General features: G+C 35.3%; 1 protein-coding gene across 1 annotated transcript in view; it reads left to right on the top strand.

The window, feature by feature from the left end:
- The window catches only part of TRDN (triadin), a 394,142-nt gene that overhangs the window by 92,114 nt on the left and 275,492 nt on the right, over positions 1-26,536 (top strand). The window contains exons 6-8 of the mRNA XM_042939743.1: positions 12,782-12,829; positions 16,433-16,492; positions 24,568-24,738. Coding sequence (XP_042795677.1) covers positions 12,782-12,829; positions 16,433-16,492; positions 24,568-24,738 — 279 coding nt within the window. The remainder of the gene's footprint in view (positions 1-12,781; positions 12,830-16,432; positions 16,493-24,567; positions 24,739-26,536) is intronic.

Here is a 26,536-nt window from a genome sequence, read left to right as displayed (position 1 = left end):
CCACATTTCGTATCAGTTATGGTTATATGTGATGGAGAGTTAGGAATTTCAATTCTTATGAAAATATTTGAAGTCTTATAAGAAAAGATACAATATGTTCAAGGTAATAGTAGCCTGTGATGGTTATAGACAAGCCAGGAAATGTCTGAGTCTAAAAAGCTGGCAACAAATAAATAAATACATAAATAAGAAGCTGGTGAAAGCTGGTGAGGCTAGGGGAAATAAAAGTGTTAGTGGTGATAGAAGCTAAATCACATCTTTTTGTCTCTCTCTTTGTTTTTTCCTTTAAGGGATTCATATGGTATTTGAAAAGGTTTAAGGAGTGTGAAGTCTTTTGGAAAGCCCTGGAAATCTACATGTAGATGATTTACTCATCAAATAGAATACAGAAAACCATAGAATATTTAATCCTAGATAATATACATTTCCAAAATACTTCTATATAAATATGCTAATTCATTTTTAAATTGTTAACGGATCAGTTTCAATTCCCACTTCTTTTCATAGAAAATTATTAATTTTATAGCCTTCCACATTATCTAAATGATTTTAATTCATGGGGCTACAGTAACTTTTATTCCTAGTTTGTCCCTGTGTTTATTTTGTCGGATGTTTTTCTTAGGGAAAATGCAACAGTTTCAAGGAACTGAGAAGCAAGCCCTTTAATTCTTAATCTGGCAATAAGTACTCATTTTGATTTTAATGTATAAACTCTGACATGTTAGTGAATGTCTACATTTAAATTAATCTTGGTTTTTTCTATATACAAGAAGTTGCAATTTATTTTATAAATATGATCACAGTAATGTCTATACTTGTGACCTTATATTGAATTAATATAGTAATAGCGGAACAATACATTTGCTTAGAAGAAATTTTAAATCCTAATTTAACTTTCCTGGATTACTAAAATGCCATTCACCAAGTTGTTGCTGATATAAATGTACCTGGTGAGCAAGCAGAATACCATCATGCCAGAGTTGTTGTGGGCACTGAATATTTTGCTGTGGCAGAAGTTAGCTTGAAGAACATTGATTCCATTCCAGGGTGATAGTTTCTAATGAAAGATTTTATAGGTCAAAAGGGTCTTATGGTACATTCATATTTGTTTATTTTTGTTGTTAAAATTTTTTAACGTTTATTTATTTTTGAGAGACAGAGAGAAACAGAACGCAAATGGAGGAGGGGCAGCAAGAGAGGGAGGGAGACACAGGGTCCGAAGCAGGTTCCAGACTCTGAGCTGTCAGCACAGAGCCCGAATCAGAGCTCCAACCTACAAAGCGTGAGATCGTGACCTGAGCTGAAGTCGAACACTCAACTGACAGCCACCCAAGTGCCCCCAGAATACATTCATATTTAAAGCCAAATATTTTGGAATATATTTTCGTCTAACCTATATGAACTAATTTCCAGATAGAGGTGAGTAAGGCAGTCTAGGAACCACAGTCTATGAGTATTTCAAATGACTGGATGACCATTATGGAATGCAGAGCCACATGTCAAATGATAAGAAATAGTGATCAGTCACATCTAGCAGTCCACAGTTTGGGTATCCTTTGAGGGTATAAATAACTATGTGCACATATGTCTTAAAAGAAAGTATATACATTCACTATAGGGAATTACAGAAACTAGTGCTATTTGTTCTAAATAAAAGGTCCTGGTCATGATTGTTAAAGACCATTTCCCTGGCTCATGATAAACACTCACAAATGTGTTTTCAATAAATAAGCTAGGAGCACAGTATATGATTTTGACAAAGAAGGATGCCATCATTATTTTCTTCTACTTTTAGAAATGTGTTGAATTAACCAATCTGAGTCAGAATCCAAATCTAGAGGCATCTGGGTAGCTCAGTCAGTTAAGCGTCCAACTCCTAATGGACGCTTGATCTCATGGCTCATGTCTCAGGTCTTGATCTCATGGCTCATGAGTTTGAGCCCCACATCAGGCTCTAGGATGACAGCACAGAGCCTGCTTGGGATTCTCTCTCTCCCTCTCTCTCAAAATAAATAAATAAACATTTAAAAAATTAAAAAAAATAATCCAAATCTAGTAACTACTGCCTATGTAACCTTGCTAATTAATGTATGTAACCAGGTTAATTAATTTTTCATTGCCTCTATTTTATCATATATAAAATGAGTATAATATAGTTGTAAAGATTAAATGATTAGGAAATGTATATATGAAATTATTCAAATAATTCTTGGCAAATTTTAAACAGTAACTATCAGTCAATTCACTATTCTTCTTGATCACTACCGATTAGGTCAGTGACAATCTCTTGCAGGTTTCTTATGTACATTACTTCTCATCCTATATCTGGGACCACTTGATATCCATCTGATTATAGACTGAAGGATCTTAATATCTGTCATCTCACAATTCTGTAACACAACATTCAACCACCTTTATTGCCATTTCACCCCTGTATTTGTGATTCCCTTTTTAAAAATCTCATATAGGCATTTATCTACTATGAAACAAATACTATACTTAACCTATGGTTTCTAATGTTTCACTATGGAACAATATAACATGATAGATATAATCCCATTTAAAACTGAGAATACTGTGGTTTATCTGAACCCAATGATTTTCTCAATGATTCATGTTTATTAATTTATAGACCCAAGTTGTCACCTCAGATTTTTCTAATTTAAGAAGATGTGGCTTTCCCAGTATACCCTCCATTGCATTTTCCTTCTTTTTTTGTTCCACTATGTCTAAATGTCTGTAGTAGAATTTCTCACAGCTGAAGGATCTTGACTTTTTCTCTGAATCCCCATGTTTAGGACCTTGTAATCTGCTGATCAACTTGACTGAAATGCTTGTACTTCCAAATATCTACCAGTTATGACTCATTTCTGTTCCCTCCCCATCTGTCTGTGCATCATATAACCTGGAGTTGTCCTGCTTGATGGCTTACCTGCAAAGCAGGCACCATATACTTAATAAACAATATCCACCTCTAAATTTCCCCACCATTATTTCTACACTTAGCAAAATGAGAAATGAGACCTGACAGTCCTTATTTCCTTGTAGAAATGCCAAATGGCACATCATGAGTGTATTAGTTTCCTGTGGCTGCTGTAACAGATTATCAAAAGTGTCTGTCTTAAAAACAATAGAAATTTATTATCTTCTAGAGGCCAAAAATCTAAAATTAGTTTCACTGGGACCAAATCAAGTTGTCAGCAGGGCCAAACTAGCTCAGGGGGGCTCTAGAGGAGAATCTGTTCCTTGCCTCTTCCAGCTTCTAGGCCTGCTGTACTTCTCTGGTTTGCAGATTCATCAATCTCTGCCTCTGTGATCACAGTGCCTTCTCCTCTGTCTTCAAATCTTCCTCTGCCTCCCTATTATAGGGATACATGGGGTTACATGCAACGCTCACCTAGATAATTCATGATAATTTCCCTATTTGAAGATCTTTGACTTAATTACATTGCTAAATCCCTTTTAGCCGTATATGGTAACATTCACAGATTCCAGGGATTAAGACATGGCTATATTTTAGGGGGCTATTATTTAAATCACCCCACTCAGCTACTCTTTAACAAGAGTACAAACAGGTCAGATTTCAGAGAAGACTGATAGCTAAATACAAAATATATGTGTTTAAAGATAGGAATCACAGAATGGCAGAGTTTACCAAATTTATGGTAGCAACATTGTCATTAGAGTTTTTATAAATCTTTAGCTATCAGCATACTGAAAGTAAGTTGTATAATTATTATTGTTAGAGAATTTGGATTTGGGGGAAATATTCATGTTTCATTATTTAGGATACCAGAACTAGTTAGAATAATTCTATTATTTTGGTTTATTTTAGGAAGCCAGATGTTTTTTCGTTCGTTTGTTTTTAATTTTTTCCTGATGAGGCTATGTGAAGAGTTTAGTCACTTTAGCAGTAGGATAAAGTTTATGTGTGGCCAAGACAGTGCCATAATTTCCTTAGATTGTATAAGTTCCTTATTAAAAATTCATACTCAGTTGCATGTACTTTAAATCAGAAATCTGAGAATGACCTGAATACCCTAAGTATTTTTATATTGAATAATCTCTTCACATTTCATTTAAAACATTGATTAATTTAAGAGCCCAAGTGGTTAATTAATTTTGATACTCAAAATGACTGAAGAAGTAAAATATGAAAAGCCCCTGGATTCTCCTCCACAACTCTCATCTGACTTAACACAGGTAACTAACACACTTCTTTCACTTAGTGTGTTTGAAGTTAGTATTAAGTTCCTTTGCACAAAATGTCTTCATGCCTCTGTGTTATTGGTCACCATAATAGGTATCACTATCCACTCAGGCTATTCAAGCTGCAGAACTAGGGGTTATTGTTGCCAGTGGTGGCATGGACTTGATGGATTTTAGAATCATCTGAATAATTTTTAAAATATATATCCATTGCATACTCCATTTTGGGATCATTAATGTTTGGAAGGTAAGACAAGGGTTTGAGTCAAGCTCTTCTAAAGACTTGAATGACTCACCAAGGTTAGAATCACTGTCAATTAAACTCATGGCCTAGAGTTCAAGTACAGTCCACAGAGCTTTCCACTGACCAGGCTGTATTTTAAAACAATGTATAACTGGCTGTCTTGGGGTGAGGTCTGCATCTATGGTTTACCAAAGTCTTTACCATTCTCTGTCATCACTCCTGGAGTAGACATGGTCTGTCTCATTGCAGAAGGCATTTGAGTTATAGTCCTTCCATAGACATCTTGGTCTTTTTCAATATGAAGAGCAGTCCTGCTCAGCCCCTTGTCCTACTCCTTCTTTATTATAATGTATCCTACTCTCACCTCTTCTCTCCCACTGTTATCTCCTCCACAATCATTTCTCAGTTAGATTAGGACAGTGAATTTCACTGAATTACCCCTCACATTCATGTTAATCATGCTACTAACAGGCTTAAATCCATCCTTTGCCATTACAGTCTCTTAGAGATAAAAGCCACATTTTCTACCGTGGCATAGAATACTCTTTTCATAAAATCAGTGATGACCCTACAAATGTCCAGTTTTGTGTACTTTCCCACATACTTTCCCGGTTCGCAACCTCCTCCTCAACACTTTAAACTCTCAACTCTGCCCCTGTTGCCCTCCCATGACACCCAGACCCACCAACATCATCTTTGCAGTAGGCAGCCTGCACTGTTGGGCACTCCCTAAGCAGGCCCTCTGCCATCTCTCAGCTCTGTGCTTCTGTGTGCACTGTTCTCTCTGGCCTGCCGTCCCATCTTGTGCAGTGACTTGACAAGTCTTCCATTCATTTCTTTGATTCTCGGAAGGACTATCAGTTCCTTTAATAGGCCTTCTCTGCTGTCCCTCACTCTGGGAGCATTTTGGCATTTTCTCCATGCTACTTTTATACCCCTGACTTCACACTATGAAACATTTTGACACCAATTTTTTATTTGGGTTACATTGATCTAACTCATTGAGATCAAGAACTATGTTTGTCTTCATATATGTTCTAGGTCATTTTTGACATTTACTCTTATGATTCAAGCTCAATGGTCTGTTAGATTTCTACCAGCTCTGAATTTGTGTGCTTATATCATATTAAAAATGACTTGAACATTTAGCAAAGTGACCAACACAAGAAACAAACTCAACAAACATGGAAATAATGAATGAGTTAATTAATGAAGTATTCATTTTATCTATTTTGTTGATCTCTACTTGACTCCTATTTTTTCCTTGAACATTTTTTATGTTTAATTTCAAATATATATCATTATTCGGCTTTAATTGGGCTATTATCAAATTTATTTGGTCAGAAGCAATTGAAGAATTTGATAGTAAGGTCCATATTAAAACAAAGACGGTCTATAACATGTAATTAGGAAACACAATAAAATTTATAATATAATAAAATAGATTAAATTATACAGATTAGGGGCGCCTTGGTGGCTCAGTTGGTTAAGCATCCAAATTTGGCTTGGGTCATGATCTCACTGTTCATGAGTTCAAGTCCCGCATCGGGCTCTGTGCTGACAGCTGGGAGCCTGGAGCCTGCTTCGGATTCTGTGTCTCCCTCTCTCTCTTCCTCCCCACTCACACTCTGCCTCTCTCTCTCTCAAAAATAAATAAAGATTAAAAAAAAATGTTTTTAAATTATACAGATTGGGGCGCCTGGGTGGCTCAGTCGGTTGAGCATCCGACTTCAGCTCAGGTCATGATCTCATGGTTTGTGAGTTTGAGCCCTGCGTCAGGCTTTGTGCTGACAGCTTGGAGCCTGGAGCCTGCTTTGGATTCTGTGTCTACCTCTCTCTCTCTGCCCCTTCCCTGCTCAAACTCTGTCTCTCTCTCTCTCTCAAAAATGAATAAGTGTAAAAAAAAATAAAAAAAGTTATACAGATTAATTTTGACAATTTGAAAAATGCAAAAGAAAGAAAGAAAGAATGACAACCACAAACCACTTATCCGAAGATAAACACTAATATATTTTTTATTTTCCTCACATTTTTTTCTTTCATTTAGTTGTGTTTTTTTATTGCATATTGCCTTGGGATTTTTGGGGGATGGAAAATTTTATTGTTATTTTCAGATAACATTTAGGCTTTTATTTAACTATTAAACATGTCAATTTACTCAGAGAATAAACCATAAGAGACTGGAACCCAGTTGGTAAACCTACAACCAGATCAGAGAACTTTATCCAAGATGGCTCCCAGACAAAAGAAGGTTTTTAGGCATTCAGAACAATAGGTATTTGCTACATCAACCTGAGTTGTTTAGTGTTTGGGTAAAGAACTGACCTCAGGAATGGGGAAGAAGTTCACATGGCAGAAGTGTGTGCCAATGAATGGTCAACATCAAGGTGGGCCAACCAGTGGAAACGGGTATATCCTGGCAGGCAGATACTATAAATGGAAAAACTGACCATAGCCATTAGGCAATAATGCACATTAATTTATTCACAGCACTTACTTTGTGCCAAACACCATACTGAGCACTAAAAATTTAGGGATGAATAAGGCCTAGTCCAATGAGAGATCTAAAACACACTTATACTACCATTTAGTGAGTATTCTACAAAGAGACATCCTGGAGGAGATAACCACCTTTCTCGATTGCTGAGTAAGTCTGAATGCAGTTTTTTGGTAAAGCCTTAGAGGAGTGGATGACTTAGGATTTAGATGTGCACTCTGGAACCTAAAATGGAATATATAAGAGCTAGGCCAAGGGCCATTCAAGGAACCAGGTGAGAACTTACTTAAAAGACACAAGAGAACCCCAATGATTAGTATTAGTATTAGTTTCCTAGGGCTCCGTTAACAAAGTATCAAAAACTGGGTGGCTTAAAATAACAGAAATTTATACTCTCACAGTTACACATGTTAATTAAATTTATTTGTTAACGATCAGTTGAAAAATATAGTACCTATATATTGTCTCTAAAGTCACATGACTTTTCAGAAGGATTGATTATCTCAGAGAGCTGCAAAGGAGAAGCTATTCCATGCTTCTCCTAGCTCCTGGTGATTGGCTGGAATCTTTGGCTTTTAGATGGACCACTCCAATCTCTCCAATCTCTGCCTTCATCTTCAAGTGGTGTTCTCCCTACATCTCTGCTTTTTCCTTCTGTGCATATCTGTCTCTGTGTCCAAATTTTCCCTTTTCATAAGGACACCCATAATATTGAATTAAAGACCACCGTAATGACTTCATTTTAACTTCATTACCTCTGTAAAGACTCTATTTCCAACTCTAAGGTCACATTCTCAGGTACCAGATTAGGACTCCAATACATCTTTTGAGACTATGCAAACCAATGCGGTCAGTATCACATGCGGTCAGAAGAACATTTTTTTGAAAGGGTAATTTAGAATAATAATCCTGATTGACTGGTTTAGGGTTGTTTCTGGGAAATAATTATAGGACTGGAACCAGAGGCTGGCAAAGGATTTTGCTGAAGATGAGGCTCAAAAGCCAAAGAGGACAGGACATTAAAATGTATCTAAATATCCTGGAGCCCTTTATAAAAATGCTCTCAAAGACCACAAACTAATTTAGTCAGCCTATATTGTATAAACTTTTATTTTTGCCTTCTCTCAGTCATACTTAATTGACTCTTTAAAGTACAAAATATATTTTCTTTTTTCTCTCTGACAGCTGTGAAAGATAAACCTGGAAATGAGATTTCTACAAATATCTATGCATCACCTCCTCCATAGTGATTGCTCACTTTTGAGGAAGTGATTACAGTTCTGGAGCCCCAGGTGAAGGGGAAATTACCCATACAATTAAATCAGAATTCACAGTAAAACCAATATTTTGGAATTTAAATATATACTTTGTGATTTAGAGCATTTATCAGATGATATTTGTAATTTGGGGCAATTTGCCTAATCTGCACTTTAATGCATAAATAAATGTAATTTTATTATGAAAAAGAAGCATGTACATTATTGCAGGACTGGTTGTAGGTAACAAGATCGGAGAGTCCAACCAGCACACTTTGGGTCATAAGAACAAGTTTCTAGTCTGCACAGGACCTGCATGGACAAGGTAGCATAGTTGGGGGAAGAGTACTAGTTTGGCAGTTTGATCACACTGTATTCTTATTCTTCTCTGCCATAGCCTCTTTTGAGGCAGTGTTTTCTTATCCAGGGACAAAGAAGTTCAGGCTAACTCCTCCTATCAGCTCTAAAATTGTGTGCTTATTTTAAATAAAAAATGATAAATTTGTCCTTTAGGAAAAATGAGTAATATAATCTTTGACAAGTTTCTCTACTTAGGAGTGCTTTTCTATTGAGTCCATCATTACAACTTAGAATGTGTAGATCATCTTGCCTTAACACAGAATGGAAATTCTACAGATTAGTTACAAAATAAATAGATAAATACATACATACAGAGACATACATACTAACCAAGAGTATATCTGACACTATTTAGTGTTGACTAAAGCCTAGGCACATCAGTACTGAAAAAAATTTTGCACCAAACTTGATTTTTTCCAACTGAGAACAGAGAGATCAGCAAAAGGACTCTGGCAGCCTGGCACTGAATCCTTACAGATTTGGCCCCTAGGGAGGGTTTGCCTGATAAGAACCTCAGAGTCAGGTGCACTGTGAGCTCTGGTACATTCAGAAAAGGACACAGGGCTTGTCCGGCAGGTTGCCAGGGCCACACTCTGTAAAAGCACAGAGCACAGCTTGCAGAATGCTGGAGAGGGACCACATGGGGTGGGCGAGAGGCTGCTGCAGAGTTAAGTTGAGCTGAATGTTCTGGTCAGGGAAAGGTCAGAGTCTGGGCAAGTGCAGGAACAGCAGGGCCATGCCAGCTCTGATGCCAAACATCAGGGCCATTCCAACTGGTGGATTCCATTTGTTTTTAATTATCAGTATACCGAAGAGACTTTTGTTTCTTGTAAATAAGGATGACAAGCAAATTAAGCTCCAGCAGGTGCAACAAGCTTATTTTGTCCTGAGCTAAAACTGTCCTAGCTAAGATGTAACTTGCCAAACAGAGCTGGTGAAAGGAAGATACTTTTTTCTTCCATTTGAAAACTGTCAGTTTGTAGTGTCTAAGCAAAGAGGTACACAAGTAAACACAGTTTTTGTAGAAAATTATTTTTTTAATCTTAGAGTGATTATTAAGTCAGTTACTGATGGTTGCATTGTTTTGATAAAAGAAACTTTAAACTTGGTATTTGAGCTCAGTCTTGCCAAAGTTTGAAGTTTTCATCCAAGAAGCTTTACTGGCTGTCTGCCATTTTGAACAGCTCCCCAGAGCACAGGGGTCCAGCTGTTTCACTGAGCAATGTTATGGTACCATTTCTGAGGGGGATAATGAAATTTCAGCATACAGGACTGTGTCTGTAAATCAAAACTTAGACTGTGAGGAACCAGATTTTCCCCCAGGGTAACAGGAACGAGGCATTACTATGCTAATTTGAGTCTGAATTCAGCCCCCTTGCTCTTTTGATTTTGTATTAATTCTTCCATTTACGCCTGTGCACACATCAGCCAGAAAATCCTTTAGTGGAATGGACAACCAGCTGTCCAAGGTGGGTGAGGTCTGGTCCTTCACAGGAGCAGAGACACAGATTAGGTGTTCTCTTGAGAATCTTGCCAATCAGGTTCCAAAAGCACAGCTTATCTCATGCAAACTTGGTTCCCTCTAGAGAACTTTTAAAAGAGGCTTTGTTTTTGCCAAGATTCTCTTTTAGTTTTTAGCTTAATTAATAGTGGTCCAAAAGAACCAATATAAGCTATTTGTGGTCATGTGTGAATGCTGATGTCCTCTCTTTCTTTTGTGAGATATTTATATTGAACTTAGTAACTCAGAAACACCTAAAAGGACTATTAAATGTAAGGAAAAATAATGTCTAGATGTTCTAAGGTGTATTTTTTCCCGTTTCTCACTGGGGTTTAATCATTTAAGAAATTTTGATAAATTAGAAAATTTTTAAATGGCCAAACACAAGCAGTGCTTATAATATCTATACCATATCATTAATAAATAGAATTGTACTAGAAGATGAAAGCAGTTTTTCTTATAATGTTTTAGAATTTGGCTTACTCCAAAAAAGTCTATTAAAACTCCACTATGGGGCAGACAAGTGATCAGCCAAGGGTACAAAAATAAAATAACATGCTATAGTCTTTAAAGAGATTTCACTTACTAGGAAGTCAGATATATGGACGATGGCAACATTTTTTAAAGTTTGTTTGTTTATTTATTTATTTATTTATTTATTTATTTATTTTGAGAGGGAGAGAGCGTGAGTGGGGAAGAAGGAGAGAAAGAGAGAGAGGGGGAAAGAGAGAGAGAGAGAGAGAGAGAGAGAGGGAATCCCAAGCAGGCTCCACGCTGTCAGCTCAGAGCCCAATGTGGGGCTTGATCTCATGAACGGTGAGATCATGACTTGAGCGGAAATCAAGAGTCAGAAGCTCAACCAACTGAACCACTCAGTTGTCCTGACATTGGCAGTATTATTATTTGATTGCTAAAATGGAATTATGCACATGGTTCAGTTGGTGTATAAAATAAGTAGAGATCAAAGAACACTTTACAAGGAGGAACAACTGTGTCAGGACTGAAAAGGTGCATTGACAAGAGGAAGTGTGAGAGTGGGAATTCAAGTATAAGGCACAGGCAGGTAGAGGGGAGGGCATGCTTGCAGCTGCACTTGTTTTGATATGAGTGGAATGTAAAGTTCAAGGGGGAAATTCAAGTAGATAGGATGAGATTGACATGTAAATGTCAAATCATTAGAGCAATAACATTTTTATATTTCATATAGCACCTACTATGTAATAGATACCATGTTAAGCCATGAGGGAGATACTAATATTTGTAACAGGTCAAAAGTATAATCAGAATTTCCTGTTAGAAAGGTTACTCTGAGGGGCGCCTGGGTGGCTCAGTCGGTTAAGCATCCGACTTCAGCTCAGGTCACGATCTTGCGGTCGGCGAGTTCGAGCCCCGCTTCGGGCTCTGGGCTGATGGCTCAGAGCCTGGAGCTTGCTTCCGATTCTGTGTCTCCCTCTCTCTCTGCCCCTCCCCCGTTCATGCTGTGTCTCTCTCTGTCTCAAAAATAAATAAACTTTAAAAAAAATTAAAAAAAAAAAAAAAAGAAAGGTTACTCTGAGAGAAAAAGATCTAAATCTAAAGGTTCAAGAGAATAGTTAATGTTATTATAATAATATTTGTAATACTGATATACCAAGAAGGGCATTCTGCTCCAAATTTTGAAATGGTCTCTCTCCTCCCAACTCCCTTACTAGGTTAATTTCTTCTCATCTTCACATTCTTAAATGTCACTTCTACTAAGGGATACTCCTGTAATACACAGGCTACTGTAGGTCTCTGAATGCCACCCTACATTTTTTCTGCATTTATACCAACTGCAATTAACTACCTTTGCAGTTATTTGTTTAGCCTCCATTATTCATCCACATGTTGACATCACAATGACAGGGATAGAGTCTATCTTGCCAGTCTTTAGCACATAGCATGTGCTTCTATATTTTTGTGTAAATAAAGGACAAGTAGAGAATGCAATATTGGATAAAAAAAAAGTTGGGCAAGAGGTATATTGAAAGGTAGATTGAAAGAGTTTGGCAAATGAACAGAAGTGGAAAATAAAAGATGAATCCTAGATGACTCCCACGTTTCTAGACTGACAATTGGATGTGCCATTAATGAGTTACGACTAAATTATGGGGAAAATTTTTGACTTAAATTTGAGCTCTCCTGTATTAATTAATTGGATCTCAGCTCAGAGTAAATTAAATGTAGTTTTCTGTAAGGGGATTTGGTGTCATTCTAATCTCATACCAGAATATTTTCAAAAATTTTGGGTGGGGAACGTTTCTGTAGAAGAGTAACATATGCAATTTAGTTTGATTATACTTTGCATCAGATTCAGAAAATTATCTCTCTGCATTTCTGTCCTTATATTTTAGTGTTTCTCTCGTATTGAGCTAGGATCCTCTGGCATATAGCATAAGTTTTTAAAGTTTTCTACTTAAATTGAAGTTAAAGATTTGAAAAAGCTGAGGTGTATTCTTACTTTTGCAATCACACCTGGTTTTTGTACAAGTTTGTGCTTGGGTATGAAATAAAAATAGAAATAAAAAATTTATAATTATCTTAATATTTAAACATCTAACTATGTAAAACTTCGTTCCAGTTAAAAAAGATTTTCAAAAGCAGCAGACAAGTTTTTGACATCAAAAATTGCCATGCAAACATCTTGTTATTTATTCTCTTTATTTAAGTGAAAAATATTGTCTATTTCTTTCCAGTTACACACAAAGAAAAACCAAAAGAAAAAGAAAAAGCTGAAAAGAAAGGTATGGAATTGTTCTTACTGCTGTCCTTACACACTGGTTCCTCCCTCTTTGACCTCTTCTTCTTTATGTAAGATTTTATTTTTAAAATTATATTTTGATATTGTCCTTAGAATTGAATCTATAAAGAGTAATTCATAGGCTGAAGTAAATAAAATATTTGAGACTCCAACTTGGCTACCAATTTACTTTCTAGAAATGTATTCATTTTTCCCCTGGCAGTTGTGAGACTGCTTTAGCTAACAGTGAAGATATTATTTCACAAAATATTTTTTCAATTTGGTAGGTGAGATAGTATACTCATTATTTTAACTTGCATTCTTTAATTACTTATAAGACTGGAATTTAAAAAAATTAATTTTTATGTATTTGTTTAGAATCTGCAATATAGACTCATTGTTCAGTAGGTAAAGATACATTATGAAAAGCTTCCTCCCGCCTGGTTCCCAGCCCTCCAGTAGCATTCTATCCTACCCACATGTACACACAGAAAACCCCTTTTATGGGTTTTATGTGCATCTTTCAGAACTTCAATATGCATTTATAAGAGAATATAGCTTACTGTTTCTCCACTTTTTACACAAAATATAATGTGTCCTATATTCTGGCTTTTATAATTTAATAATATATCTTAAAGACCTTTCTGTATCAGTAAATAGGTATTTTCCTCATTTTTTTTTTAATGTTTATTTATTTTTGAGAGGGGAGAGACAAGCAGAGAGAGAGGGAGACACAAAATCAGAAGCAGGCTCCAGGCTCTGAGCTGTCAGCACAGAGCCTGATACAGGGCTTGAACCCACAAAACTGAGAGATCATGACCTAAGCTGAAGTCGGATGCTTAACTGACTGAGCCACCCAGGCACCCTGGTATTTTCCTCATTTTAAAATAAAAGCTTCATGGTATTGAAATGGAGGTACTTTCTTGGGGTGCTTGGATGGTTGAGTCAGTTAAGTGTCCGATTTCATGTCAGGTCATGATCTCACGGTTCGTGGATTCGAGCCCCATGTCATGCTCTGTGCTGACAGCTCAGAGCTTGGAGCCTGCTTCCGATTCTGTGTCTCTGTCTCTCTCTGCCCCTCCCATGCTCGCTCTGTCTGTCTGTCTCTCTCTCAAAAATAAACATTAAAAAACATAATTTAAAAAATGAGTAAATGGAGATATTTTCTTCCACTATATCTTTTAGCTACTTATTATTTGTAGATTTAAGGATTTAAGAATGATTTTAATAATATATTTTTCTTATGTAAATATTCACACTTATTACTCATTTCTCCTGATGATATGTGTGCATGTCATTTGGGTATATTTTCCTGGTCTGTCACTTTTTCAAATATTTTCCTCAGGTTTCATAGTTAATTTCAGGATTTCTGTGTGAGTGGATATGTGTGAATGCATATATGTGTATATACGTGTGTGTGTGTGTGTGTGTGTGTGTGTGTGTGTGTGTGTGTGTTTATATTCTTGACTTTTTATATGGCTAAATATGTTTTATTTTATTTTGGTGTTTCTGTTTTTGGATCTTCATTCAAAAATTAATTCAACAGTTGCTAATATTTCCTCAAGTTTTTAAATTTAGTTTCATATTTCACATGTAACCTTAAATCATCAAAAAATCCATTTCAATGTATGATGTGAAATAAATCTCTAATTTCATTTTTTTGTTGCTCTTGTGTTAGAGTGGATCATGTCTAGGATCTTTGTGCTAGATTTCAGCTGATTCATATGTCCACAATATTCATAGACTGCTGTGCTATTTCCTGTGCAACATTCCAGTCAGATAGAATGTTTTATAATATTTTAGGAATCAGATCCATGGGAACATGTTTCAATCTTCTTTATTCTATACTCATATTTAAAATTTTGAATTAAATAGTTATTAGTTTATTAGTGTTTACTTAGTGATGATATACACGAATTGCAATACAGCCACCTTCTTTGTTCTAGAAACAGGTGTCTATTTCCCTTCTGCTGTTAAGTTATGTGGAATTATTGGCATTAGGTTCTATATACTCTGACTAAATGAAATAATCTGATATTTCATATGAGTTTTTTCAACTTTCACAGTAGCTAAATATTTGTATTACAAAATAATCAAGAATTTGTCACTCTTGAATTAGAAACATTACAGGAAATTTTCATATTGGAAAGGAGAATAAAATACTTTATTGTAAGTGTCCTTTACTTCATTATATACCAATTAAAGGAGTTTGCTTTTTATGAAGTAAGTCATTACACTGCAGCCCCATGTCCTTCTGTGAATTGGGCCTTTCTTGGCTTGGCATCATGCTCCTTCAGCTAACACTGTCCAGGCTCTTCCCCACAATCCCAAATCGTAGTGGGAATGGCTGTGGAGCAGGCTGAGAGGCAGAAAGGCTGAAACCCTGGAAGGGGAGTCATCTGCTCTCTCTCGGTGAACTTGCAACGGCAGGGGTCACTTGGTCTTCAACTGAGCATCGTGCGTGAAGCTTTCTGTGAGATTTGTCTTATCTCTCCAAGATTCTGGAGAAACTGTTTATCAACTGTGTTTTAAAACAATAGTTTGTAAAATACATATTGAAGCACATTTTGTCTTTTATACTACAAGTAAAGCTGATGGACATTAATGTTCTTATTATATAGTTGGAGAAATGGAAATAATTGGGACTCTCATTTTTAATGTGAATAATTTGGTTCTTTAACCCACCTGTTTAATTAAATCTCTTATTTTTTTCATTTAATTTTCTATAATTTCTTTAATTCCCATTATTCTCCAATAAATAATACATAAATGCTGTAAATTGTGTGGTGATTTGGGAAAATACCAAATTACACAGATTAATGAATTATGACTAACCTGCACAAACTCCTGTATGTCTCAGAGCACCTTTACTTCATAGAAGCTAGGAAAATAAATTTATATTGATTTACTAATCTGTTACATAAACAGTGAGAAGGTATAATGTTTCAAGTATGTCAAATACTATTCGTTTAAGAAGCTGCACTCGATCAGTAATCATTTATGATTATATAATTTATGATTTTTTTTTGGTCGTTCTCTACCAAAGATGCCATTTCTTAGGGCTTACTTGGGTAAAAAGACAAAAACAAAAACAAAAACAACTTTTTGGCTGTCAAAATGTCATTGGAGTGGAGGACATTTGGTTAGCAGGGACCAGAGATGCTAAGCATTTTTCAACGCATAAGACAGTCCCTTATAGTAAGAAATGATTTTTTCCCCAAATGTCAATTATGTCCTTGTTGAGAAACACTGCTTTTAATCCAAGCTCTAATTCTGATTGAAATATTTATTTTAATTAATCATAAAGAAAGTGTTTCATCACAATAATATAATATCTTTTGACAAATTATTATAAAACTGCTCTCTGTTTATCTTTCTTGAAAACTTAATCTACTTAGAATAATAACTTTAAAAAGGAGAGTGAGGTTAATTGGATTTTATATAGTTGTTATTATATTGGTAATTTTTTATTTCTAAATCAGGCTCATTAATATCATCAATCTTCAAAATCGTACATAATTTGGTGGCTATAAAGCTGAGATAAAGAGAAAGCTTGGTCTTGAAATCTATTTAAGGTGTGTACTAATATAAATTTTTTCTGTTTAAGCAACTCACAAGGAAAAAATTGAGAAAAAAGAAAAACCAGAAACAAAGACAGTGGCAAAAGGTAACTTTTCCTTTTATAGTTTATATAATCATTCTTTTTACTTTAAAAGATTACACTTTGCGGGGTACCTGGGTGGCTCAGTCAGTAAAGAGTCCAACTCTTGGTTTTGGCTTAGGTCATGATCTCACAGTTCATGAGTTTAGGCCCCATGTCCAGCTCTGTACTGACAGCGCAGAGCCTGCTTGGGATTCTCTCTCTCTCTTTCCCTCTCTAACCACCCCTCTCCTGCTTGTGTTCTCTCTCTCTCAAAATAAGTAAATAAACTTTAAAAGATTATATTTTGGGTGTCAGGTAGCTGGCTGATTATATGCATTCAACATTTCCTGTACATAAAAATTAATTTGGCCTTACATTTAAATTGAATAATAAAGAATAATAAAAAAGAATAATAAAACTAAATACTTAAAATAATAGAGCATCTGGAAATGTTAGAAAATGATGAAGAGTATTCCCATATGTGGTAGGAAGAATTTGGAACCCCAAGAACTTTACCACTTGCGGTCATCCTCATGGATATGTTACATTACATGGCAAGAGACTTTTGGAAGTAGTTTTCTCTAAAATAGGGAGATTATCCTGGATTATCCAGGTAGGCTAAATGTAATCTCACAAATCTTTAAAGCATAGACATGTGACAGAAGAGAAAGAGTGATTTGAAGTGAGAAGGACTTGCCACCCATTGCTAGCTTGAAACTTGAGGGGAGCAAGTGGACAGTGGGAGAAGAATTTTGCCAACATGTTGAATTCCAGTAAATAATGCAACCCTGCTGGCAATTTGATTTTAGCCTTATGCACCCTAAGCAGAAAACCTACTTGAGCCACATTGTGCCAAGACTTTTGAACTTTGGAAATTGGGAGATATTAAATGGATATTATGTTAAGCAGCTAAGTTTGTGGTTATTTGTTACTATAGCAATGGGAAGCTGGCACAATATATTTGGCTTATAGCTTTTGACCAGTAGTACACTTTGGATTCATTTTAGAAATTTCAAATTCAGGATTTGTTTTTTTCAAGAATAAAGGTAATGCATATATCTTGATTGATATTTTAAGCCATCGAAGCCATCGAAGTATCTTAATAATATACTCCCCCCAAATCAATTAGAATATCAATGTAATGTTATGTATTTTGGAGGATTACATAAATATTAAATTATAAATATATTATGCTAAATTTATTTGCCAATTGTTTGATGTTAAACAAATATGGATTCTAAGTGATAGTTCAATCTTATCTCCTAAATTTAAATTCCTTTTTCTTGTTTTAAAATGCACGCATTTTGTGAACAATAATTTTTAGAAATCTCAATTCAGTATTTTCAAGGGACTAATCATTTAAATAAACATTGGAATCTACTTTCAAAATTCAAGGTGTTTATCTACACAATGCAAAATATTTAAATATTTGAGGCAGATATATTTTTTACTAAATATTTTTCATGAGATAACCAAATATCAGTGTATTAAAGATAGATGGATTATAAACCAAGACTTTGTTTCCTAGAAGGTAGCATGAATTTAGTCTCGGGATGAAATTTATAACTAAATATGTATTATTTTATTCTATTTGGTTCTCTTCTGTTTGACAGATTTGAATGAAAATAAATTCAAATGTATATGAAATCTTGAAGCTGGTAGGGATGTTAGATATCGTCTCACTTAATTACCTAACTTAACAGATGAAGAAACTGACCTCCAGGGAGGAAAAAACAATTTGGCCAATTCGCATAACTAGTATGTAATTGAACTAAGGCAAAATCCCAGGTGAACTGAGTGTAAATCTAGTATTCTTTCCAAAGTTAATAAAGGTCTTCAAGCATCAATTATTCCTTCAACAAATATCTATTTAATCCTGTACTAATTATTTATTGGTGTGAAAAAATTACCACAAATTTAGAAACTTAAGTCAACACACATTTATTATCTCAGCTTTTGTGTCTCAAAAATCTGGGCATGGCTTAGCTCAGTTCTCTGCTTCACAGTCTCTCACAAGACTGTAATTAATTTGTTAGACAAAGCTGCAGTCCCATCTGAAGGCTCAACTGGGGAAGGATAATTTTCAAATTCATTTACATGATTGTTGACAAGATTCAGCCCTTCATGGCCTGTTGAGTCAGGGCCCCAAATCTTTCTTTGTTGGCTGGAAACCATTCTCAATTCCTTTTCACACGAGTGCCACTAATATGACAGCTGGCTTTGTCAAATTTAGCTGGCTTTAGCAAATTTAGCAAATTTAGCTGGGAGCCATCCTGAGTCACCCTGGGCTGCCACATATCACAAATATTTTGCTTACATACTTATATTCTTATGGGGGAGATAGATGTAATCAACCTATATATGTATAAATTGTGGGTGTGCATACACACACACACATAAATATAATTTCCCTTTTTATTTTATGTATGTATTTATACATTATGTTAGGAATATAGTAAATACATAGGAAATGCTCTTTGTATAATTTGGGAGAAAACAGAGTAAGATTAAAAAGGCATACATTATAGCATGTGATAATTAAGTGAGAAACAAAGATAACCTATTCTATTTGAAAGGTATGACCAGAGTTAAAATAAAACTCTCCATCAGAAGACTTTGATTTCCAAAGGCACTGCCATGGGACATAGCATGTTTCTTGCTCTGTTTCAAGTCCAGCCTGTCAAAGAGCTGCAATTTGCTGAACCATGTCAGGACATCCTCTTGGGGAAAAATAGGCCTTTCCATCTACCCTGGTACATGTGTAGAACCTCATATCTATTGTGAAAAGTATCCTATTCCTATAGTTCATTAAAAATAACAAAGACTGGGAAGAAGTAGAATAAAATGATGGCAAGAGAAGTGAGTGGGGTAAGCCAAGTTCAGGGCAGGCTGTCGCACTGGCCTATAAATAGCCATCTTTAGACATATGTGTATTTGGTGAAGTAGGGGAGGTTACTATTTTGATCACTCTCTGAAGACTTTCCATTGTTTTCACTGGTTTGTGTATATTTATGTCTCCCCTCATATGTCTTACAGTATGTTTTTTGTATCATCCTCATGGATTAATATGAATAACATTATGCAATTGATTATAGTGGGGAAATGGGTTAGGCATTTTGGTTCTACTACTTCTATTCTTGCCTCATTGGTTGCACCATGTTTGACAAATGGCTTCTTCATTCCTACATTTCTCATCTGTAAAGGGAGTATAATATAGTAATTCCTGTTATACATCAAAATCTAAGTTCTAGGAAAACTCCAAAGAGCTCTAGGAATGCAGGGTATGAGGATTTAATATTAGAAATGCCTATGTACTTATTTTGCAGTTTCCAAATTCTTTTGCTCATGTGTTTTACTTATCTCCACAGCTTCCTTAAAGGAAGAAATAGCTACAGTGTTATTTTTTTTTAAATGGGAGAAACTTGAGGAACAGAGAAGTTAAGCAGTTAGCAGTTCCTTAATGAATGAGAGTTGAAATTTTGTTATTTAACTCCAAAAATGAATAGTATGTCAATATGTTTACTGGATAATGTGGTTTTCCTACTTTGGCATAAGACATTTTGATTCGAGTACAGTCACTAATGGGTAATGCTAATTCCAAAATGAATCAAATATGCTAATGTCTTTCATTTGATTAGACCATTTAATTTTTTATTTGACAAAAATCATGAATTAAATTTCTTCCTACATAGAACTGGGTGATGTGAAGGGCTCCTGGGTGGCTCAGTCAGTTAAGTGTCTGACTCTTGATTTCGACTCAGGTCATAATTTCACGGTTTGTGATATTGAGCCCTGCTGTTGGGTTCTGTGCTGAGGGAGCTAAGCCTGCCTGGGATTCTCTCCCTCTCCATCTGCTCCTCCCCTGCTCTCTCCTCTCTCTCTCTCTCTCTCTCTCTCTCTCAAAATAAATAAACATTAACAAAAAAAGACTGGGTGATTTGAATATACCATGACAATACTTTTTTGTTTTTCCATTCCTTAGTGAGCTCCTAAGTGCTCCTAAGAGCTCTTAAGTTCTTTTTGAGAAATAAAAAGCAAACAACAGGGTTTCATGGTATTTTCCCCATTATATTCTCATCATTTTTGAGTTTGTACCCATTTTAATGCCAGGCAAATTTACTTGTTTCCAATATGAAGATCACTGACAAATATCTAAAATAAGTAAGGATAATAACAAAATTTTATACTTAAAATCATTTGATGAAAATAAGTTTGTTTTAGAGGTGGTCATGACTTGAAGAAAATTATCTTTGCTCATTTATAAATTATAATGACATTAAAGGTAGATCTGAATTTCATATATTGCTAATTCCATAGTATGATGTTAAGATTAAATCAGGTGCTACCTACAAGTGGGTAGGTGTCATTTAACACAAGGAAAATAACAGTTTCACACACAAAAAGTATAAACAAAAAAACCACTTGGCAAATTTTTCAAGTTTTGTCAAGTTCATTTTAAACACATATTTACATATACAATGTTTATCACTATATGTACACTTGATCTGAATATAGTAAAATGCGTACTGTTTTCTTGATCAAAATTACTAATTCAGTAAACGTTTGTGTTTTCTCTGAAAAAAGCACTGTGCTAGACATTACAATGCTACAAAAATGAATAATATAGTCCTTATCCTCAAGTTGCTCTGTCTGGTAGGGAAGAGAGATGTGTGAATAATCATTTGTAATACAAGGTATATAGTAGGGAAAAACAAGTGTGTTTTAGCAAAAGTTGAGGCAAGTCAAAACTCAGGAGAAGGAATGATTAATTCCAATGGCATTGCCCTTTGTTGCCTATGCATTGTGTGCAAAGGAATGTGTATATGTGGAAAACAAAGAAAACATAAAGAATGAAGCCTGGCAGCATTACTCATCTAGAAAATACAATGAGATATTCAAGAAAAAGAAAGTAGTCTAGTGGAGGAAGAAACTTTTGGAAGGGTGCTATGAGAGGAGAGATAGGACAGGGTCAGATCTTGTGGGATTTTCTTTTAAACATTTATTCATTTTTGAAAGACAGAGCATAAGCAGGAGTGGGGCAGAGAGAGAGGGAGACGTAGAATCCGAGGCAGGCTCCAAGGTCGGAGCTGTCAGCACAGAGCCCGATGCGGGGCTGGGAACCATGAACCGCAGGATCATGACCCAAGCCAAAACCAGATGCTTACTTGAATGAACCACCCAGATGCCCTCAGATCTAGCAGGGTTTTAAATGTTATACTAAGCTTTTTTTCCAGATAGGAATATTATCCTGTTAATCCTTGGAGTGCCAGCAGCTCACTCTGAGCCCACGCCATGGTAAGCTCTCTGGAAGGGTTCCTTAGGTGAGCAAAGGTAAATTGTATGAGCCTGTGGTGGTGTTGGCATCACAGGGGAACTTTCTCTGCAGCTAGAAACTAACAAATGTTTGGTGTGAGGTTCTGGAATTATGCTGATTTATAGTATTTGCAGAGAGCTGATGGTTTCAGACACGGAAATCTATTAATCTGCTGTAGGAAAGAGCAGTAACCAGCAGAAGAGATTTAAAAATGGTTTAAAAGAAGTAGAAGAAAATCCTCAACTGAGTATAGTTACAGAAGCCACAAAGACATTGGAAATTTGTGGAGTAATAGGGTCATTTTTGTGTAAGAGTTTTATGACCAAGTAACTTTGGAAAACAATGCACATAATAATCCCCCTCTTTGAAGATTCTCAATATACTTTAGCTTTGAGAAATTTCGTAGTTAAAAAAAACTCTTTTGGGGCTCCTGGGTATCTCAGTTGGTTAAGCATCTGACTCTTGATTTCAGCTCAGGTCATGATCTCCTAATTCCTGGGCTCTGGACCCACGTTGGGCTATACACTGATATGAGGAGCCTGCTTAGGATTCTCTCTCTCCCTCTCTCTCTCTGCCCCTCCCCTGTGTGCTCTTTCTTTCTCAAAATAAATAAATAAAAACTTTAAAAAATGGTTTAGCTTAGTGTTTCCATATTTATTGGATCATAGGGATATCCCTGTACTTCTAACACAGTAGCATCATCTTCCTGCAAAGTTTGTGAGGAACAGTGCTTTGGGAAGTTTGGCCCGTTCAATTAAATGCAGTACCACAGATGATTTTGGTTTTGCAAGCATCAGGCATTATCATTTTCATTCTTCTTCTCATGGGACCTCACAATATTATCTTGCATTAGTCTCAAATTATTGCTTAGGGTACTAAAACCAGGAAGCTTGATTATAATATTTTCATCAAATTTTTCAACATGAGTGACAATAAAGTCTATCTATTACATTGACAAATGACACGAGAGAGTCCACATTGCAGTAGTCTTACTATGGGGTCCAGTGATTACGTGTGGCCCCTTGAATAAGTAATGTCCAATATGTAGCATCTTTATAAACAATTTCCCACTAGTGTGTGCTATATTATTGTTGTCTTTTATAAAGTAATTGAAAGATTCACAAACTGATCAGTTCATATTCCCAGTTCCTTCCCCCCAAATGCATAGAATATCAAATTAAGTATATGTGTGTATAGAATATATATGAATATATGTTATAATTCACATAATAGTTTCTAAGTTATAGCCCTTTCTGTTCACTAGGATATATTTAAGGGTTTTGAAAGTCATTAAAATTAGCATTTCTGATTTAAGATAAGCAGGAGCTAGTATCTCAATTTCTGCTCTTTTTCCATCTCTTTAAAGTCAAGTCATTATACACTGAATGCCCCTGAGTTATCCTTTAATGGATTTTATTGTTTCGTTTCTATTAGTCACTACCACTACAGCAATTTCACATTTGTACTCTTAATAGTTATTTTAAAAAAATATGTTCAGTTTCTTGAATGGCTTTTTTAAAGTTTGTTTATTTATTTTGAGAGAGAGAGAGAGAGAAAGAGAGCATGCATGTGTGAGCACACAAGTGGGGGAGGGGCAAATAGCAAGAGAGAGAGAGAGAGAGAGAGAGAGAGAGAGAGAGAGAATCCAGACAAGCTCTACAATGTTGGTGCAGAGCCCAAGGTGGGGCTGGAACTCACAAACCATGAGATCATGACCTGAGCGGAAGTCAGAAGTTTGAGTCACCCAAGTGCCCTTCTTGAATGACTTCTAAGATATTTGAGTTATGGATTGGAGTGGCTGGGTGGCTCAGTTGGTTGAGCGTCCGACTTCAGCTCAAGTCATGATCTCACACTCCATAGAGTTCAAGCCCTGCGTTGGGCTCTGTGCTAACAGCTCAGAGCCTGGATCCTGCTTCAGATTCTGTGTTTCCCTCTCTCTCTACTCCTTCCCAACTTGTGTTCTCTCTCACGTGCTCTCAAAAACAGATAAACATTCATTAAAAAAATTTTTTAAACATATTTCAGTTGTGGAACAAAATGATTATATCCTTGTTATTATATATATGTATATATATGTATATATATATATACATAGTATATGTATGTATATGTATATATGTATATATACTATATATAGTATATATATATGTATATATAGTATACTATAGTATAGTGTGTATATATATATATACACACTATATATACTATATACTTGGCTCTTTGGTATGGGCATTGCCTTTTGCTGAACATGCCTGTCTGCACAAATTCTGTGTATTTCAAATGCCTCTTTGTTGATATGCTAAGCTCATGGCTACCTAAAAGATAATGTTTTCATGTACAAATTAAGAATGTGCCCAACTTGCAAGTGAGCTACATTTCTTTTTTAAGTACTCTAACATGTCACTTCATAGACGATATAAAACTTAGATAGTAGTCACAAGTACATATGTGAGGAATGCTATTTTTTCTTTTTTTTAATGTTTTATTTTATTTTATCTTATTTATTTTTGAGAGAGCACAAGAAGGGAAGGGGCAAGGAAAGAGGGACAGAGGATCTGAAACGGACTTTTTGCTGACAACAGCCAGCCTGATGTGGGACTTGAACTCATGAACCTCAAGATCATGACCTGAGCCAAAGTCAGATGCTCAACCGACTGAGCAAACCAGGGACACTATTTTTCTATTGTTTTTCCTGTCTCTCTCTTTCTAAATTGTTCTTAACAATCAATAAAAGATGATTGGTAAACAAACAAAAATAATCCAATTTGTCTTTAACTTTGTACAGAAGAGAGGAAAACAAAGACCGAAGAGAAGATTAAAAAGGAAGTGAAAGGTGGGAAACAAGAGAAAGTGAAGCAAACAGCCGCAAAAGTCAAAGAAGTACAGAGACCATCACCTAAGCCCAAGGAGAAGGAGGGAAAAGAGAACGCAGCTGTGTCCAAGCATGAACAGAAAGGTAAACATTCAGAGGAGGTGGCCAAAGGTTCTAAGAGAATTTTGGGCAAGAAGCAGATACAATGAAATTAAAAACTCAAAAAGACTAAGATCAGACTTCAAATAGGAGTAAAAAGATGTCTATCAGTTAACATTACCTGAAAGGCGACGCAATAATTGGGAATTAAAATGTATTTATAGGAAGACTAAAATATGTTCCATATCTAAAGATGCAATGTGAGGTATTTGTAAAGGAGGATTTGAGTTAGTATCTCAAGTTATTCAAAGCGTGAGGAAATTTTTTAAATTCTTGAGACACGAGGTTTCTATTAAGAGGTGGAAAAACAATTTTGTGTGTCCTACTCTTTGGAGACAGCAGTCCAAGAAAAATGACAATTTTACAGGAGTTTTTTTAACAATATATGTCAGATCTTGGAGAATAAGTATAAAATCTCTCCATACATTCCTGTTGCCTCTGCAAGAGCATATAATTTGGAATATACATTGAATTATTAAATTCAGTTAATTTAATAGGCAGAAAGTTATGGGAAAGAGAACTCTCAAGCTTCTTTGCCAGCTTCCACTGACTAAATTTAGGACTGTAGAAATCTCTGTATCTGACACTGTGCTGCTCTTCATAAGAGTGATGTCAAACTTACAGCCCTACTTCACGGAAATAGAGCATTTAAATGGAGATGGAATATAAGCCTGAAATTTTTTGTGGACACATGCTATGAAAATAAAAGGGTGGAGTTTTAAGAGGGCAGCTGAGGGCTCGTCCCTCATCTCTGCCCTTTGTTGAATCTCTTCTACCCGAGTCCATTCCTGGCGCTATGCTGCTATAGAGTCCTAAGACTGCCCATACAGAATGTGGGATTACTCAGTTGGGACTATTCCTATAAATGTTTTTTAGGGGTGTTGCAAAATAATACTTTCCTTTACCCTGGTAGTTTTGAATGATTGTATTTGAGTACTAAAATTAAGGAATGTTTTCTATGAGATTTTCATTTAAAAATTTGAAAACTTTATTACTGAGTAAGCTAGTTGGACACTGAAACTGAAAAATTTTCACCATTATAAAACATAAGATGAAATTTGCAATCCACACTTTTCTTTTTGATTCCACATATAAGTGAGATCATGTGGTATTTGTCTTTGTAATCTGCCCTTGAATTTTGTCTTTGAATCCCTTTTTTCCTTGAATTCACAATATAAATTTATCTGGCAAAAGATACATGTTTTTTGAAAATATATTTTAAAAAAGAAAGAATAAAAAACCTCTGTCTCTTTGTTTTTGTGTGTGTGATCTGCAAATTTTGAAATAAATGAAAATTACCTAAATTTAAAATTTTTGTAGATCACTAACAAAAAGAGTGGGATTAAAACTTTGGATCCCTAAGATCTTTCTTCAATTTAAAAAAATGATTATATTGTCTTGAAAAAATTTTAAAAAATTGGTTATTACCTCTCTTAAAACTTTATATTTTTTCTGAAATCTTTGGGGCAGAAAAAAATTATAGTAAGTAACGATAAAATATTTTGAATGCAACATTTTGCTGTGATAGAAAATAAGAAAATTAATCTTCTGACTCACTGATCTACTTTAAAGTGATCATCAAGGTCCTAAAATACTTTACATTTTAGATTGCCCCTTAAAAATGAAAATAATCACATGAAATCAGCTGAAACATACCAAGTATATTTTTATTTTTGTCCATAAACACAGTATGTAAAAATTCATGCCAGTTATATATAGGAGTATTAAAATATTTACCTAGCAACTTGGAACATGAATAAACTTTTTGATGTCCATTTTTAGT

This window comes from Panthera leo, chromosome B2 (genome assembly GCF_018350215.1).
Source record: "Panthera leo isolate Ple1 chromosome B2, P.leo_Ple1_pat1.1, whole genome shotgun sequence".
Classification (NCBI taxonomy): domain Eukaryota; kingdom Metazoa; phylum Chordata; class Mammalia; order Carnivora; family Felidae; genus Panthera; species Panthera leo.
The sequence above is the reverse complement of the archived record's forward strand: the minus strand, read 5'-3'. Positions and strand labels throughout refer to the sequence as shown.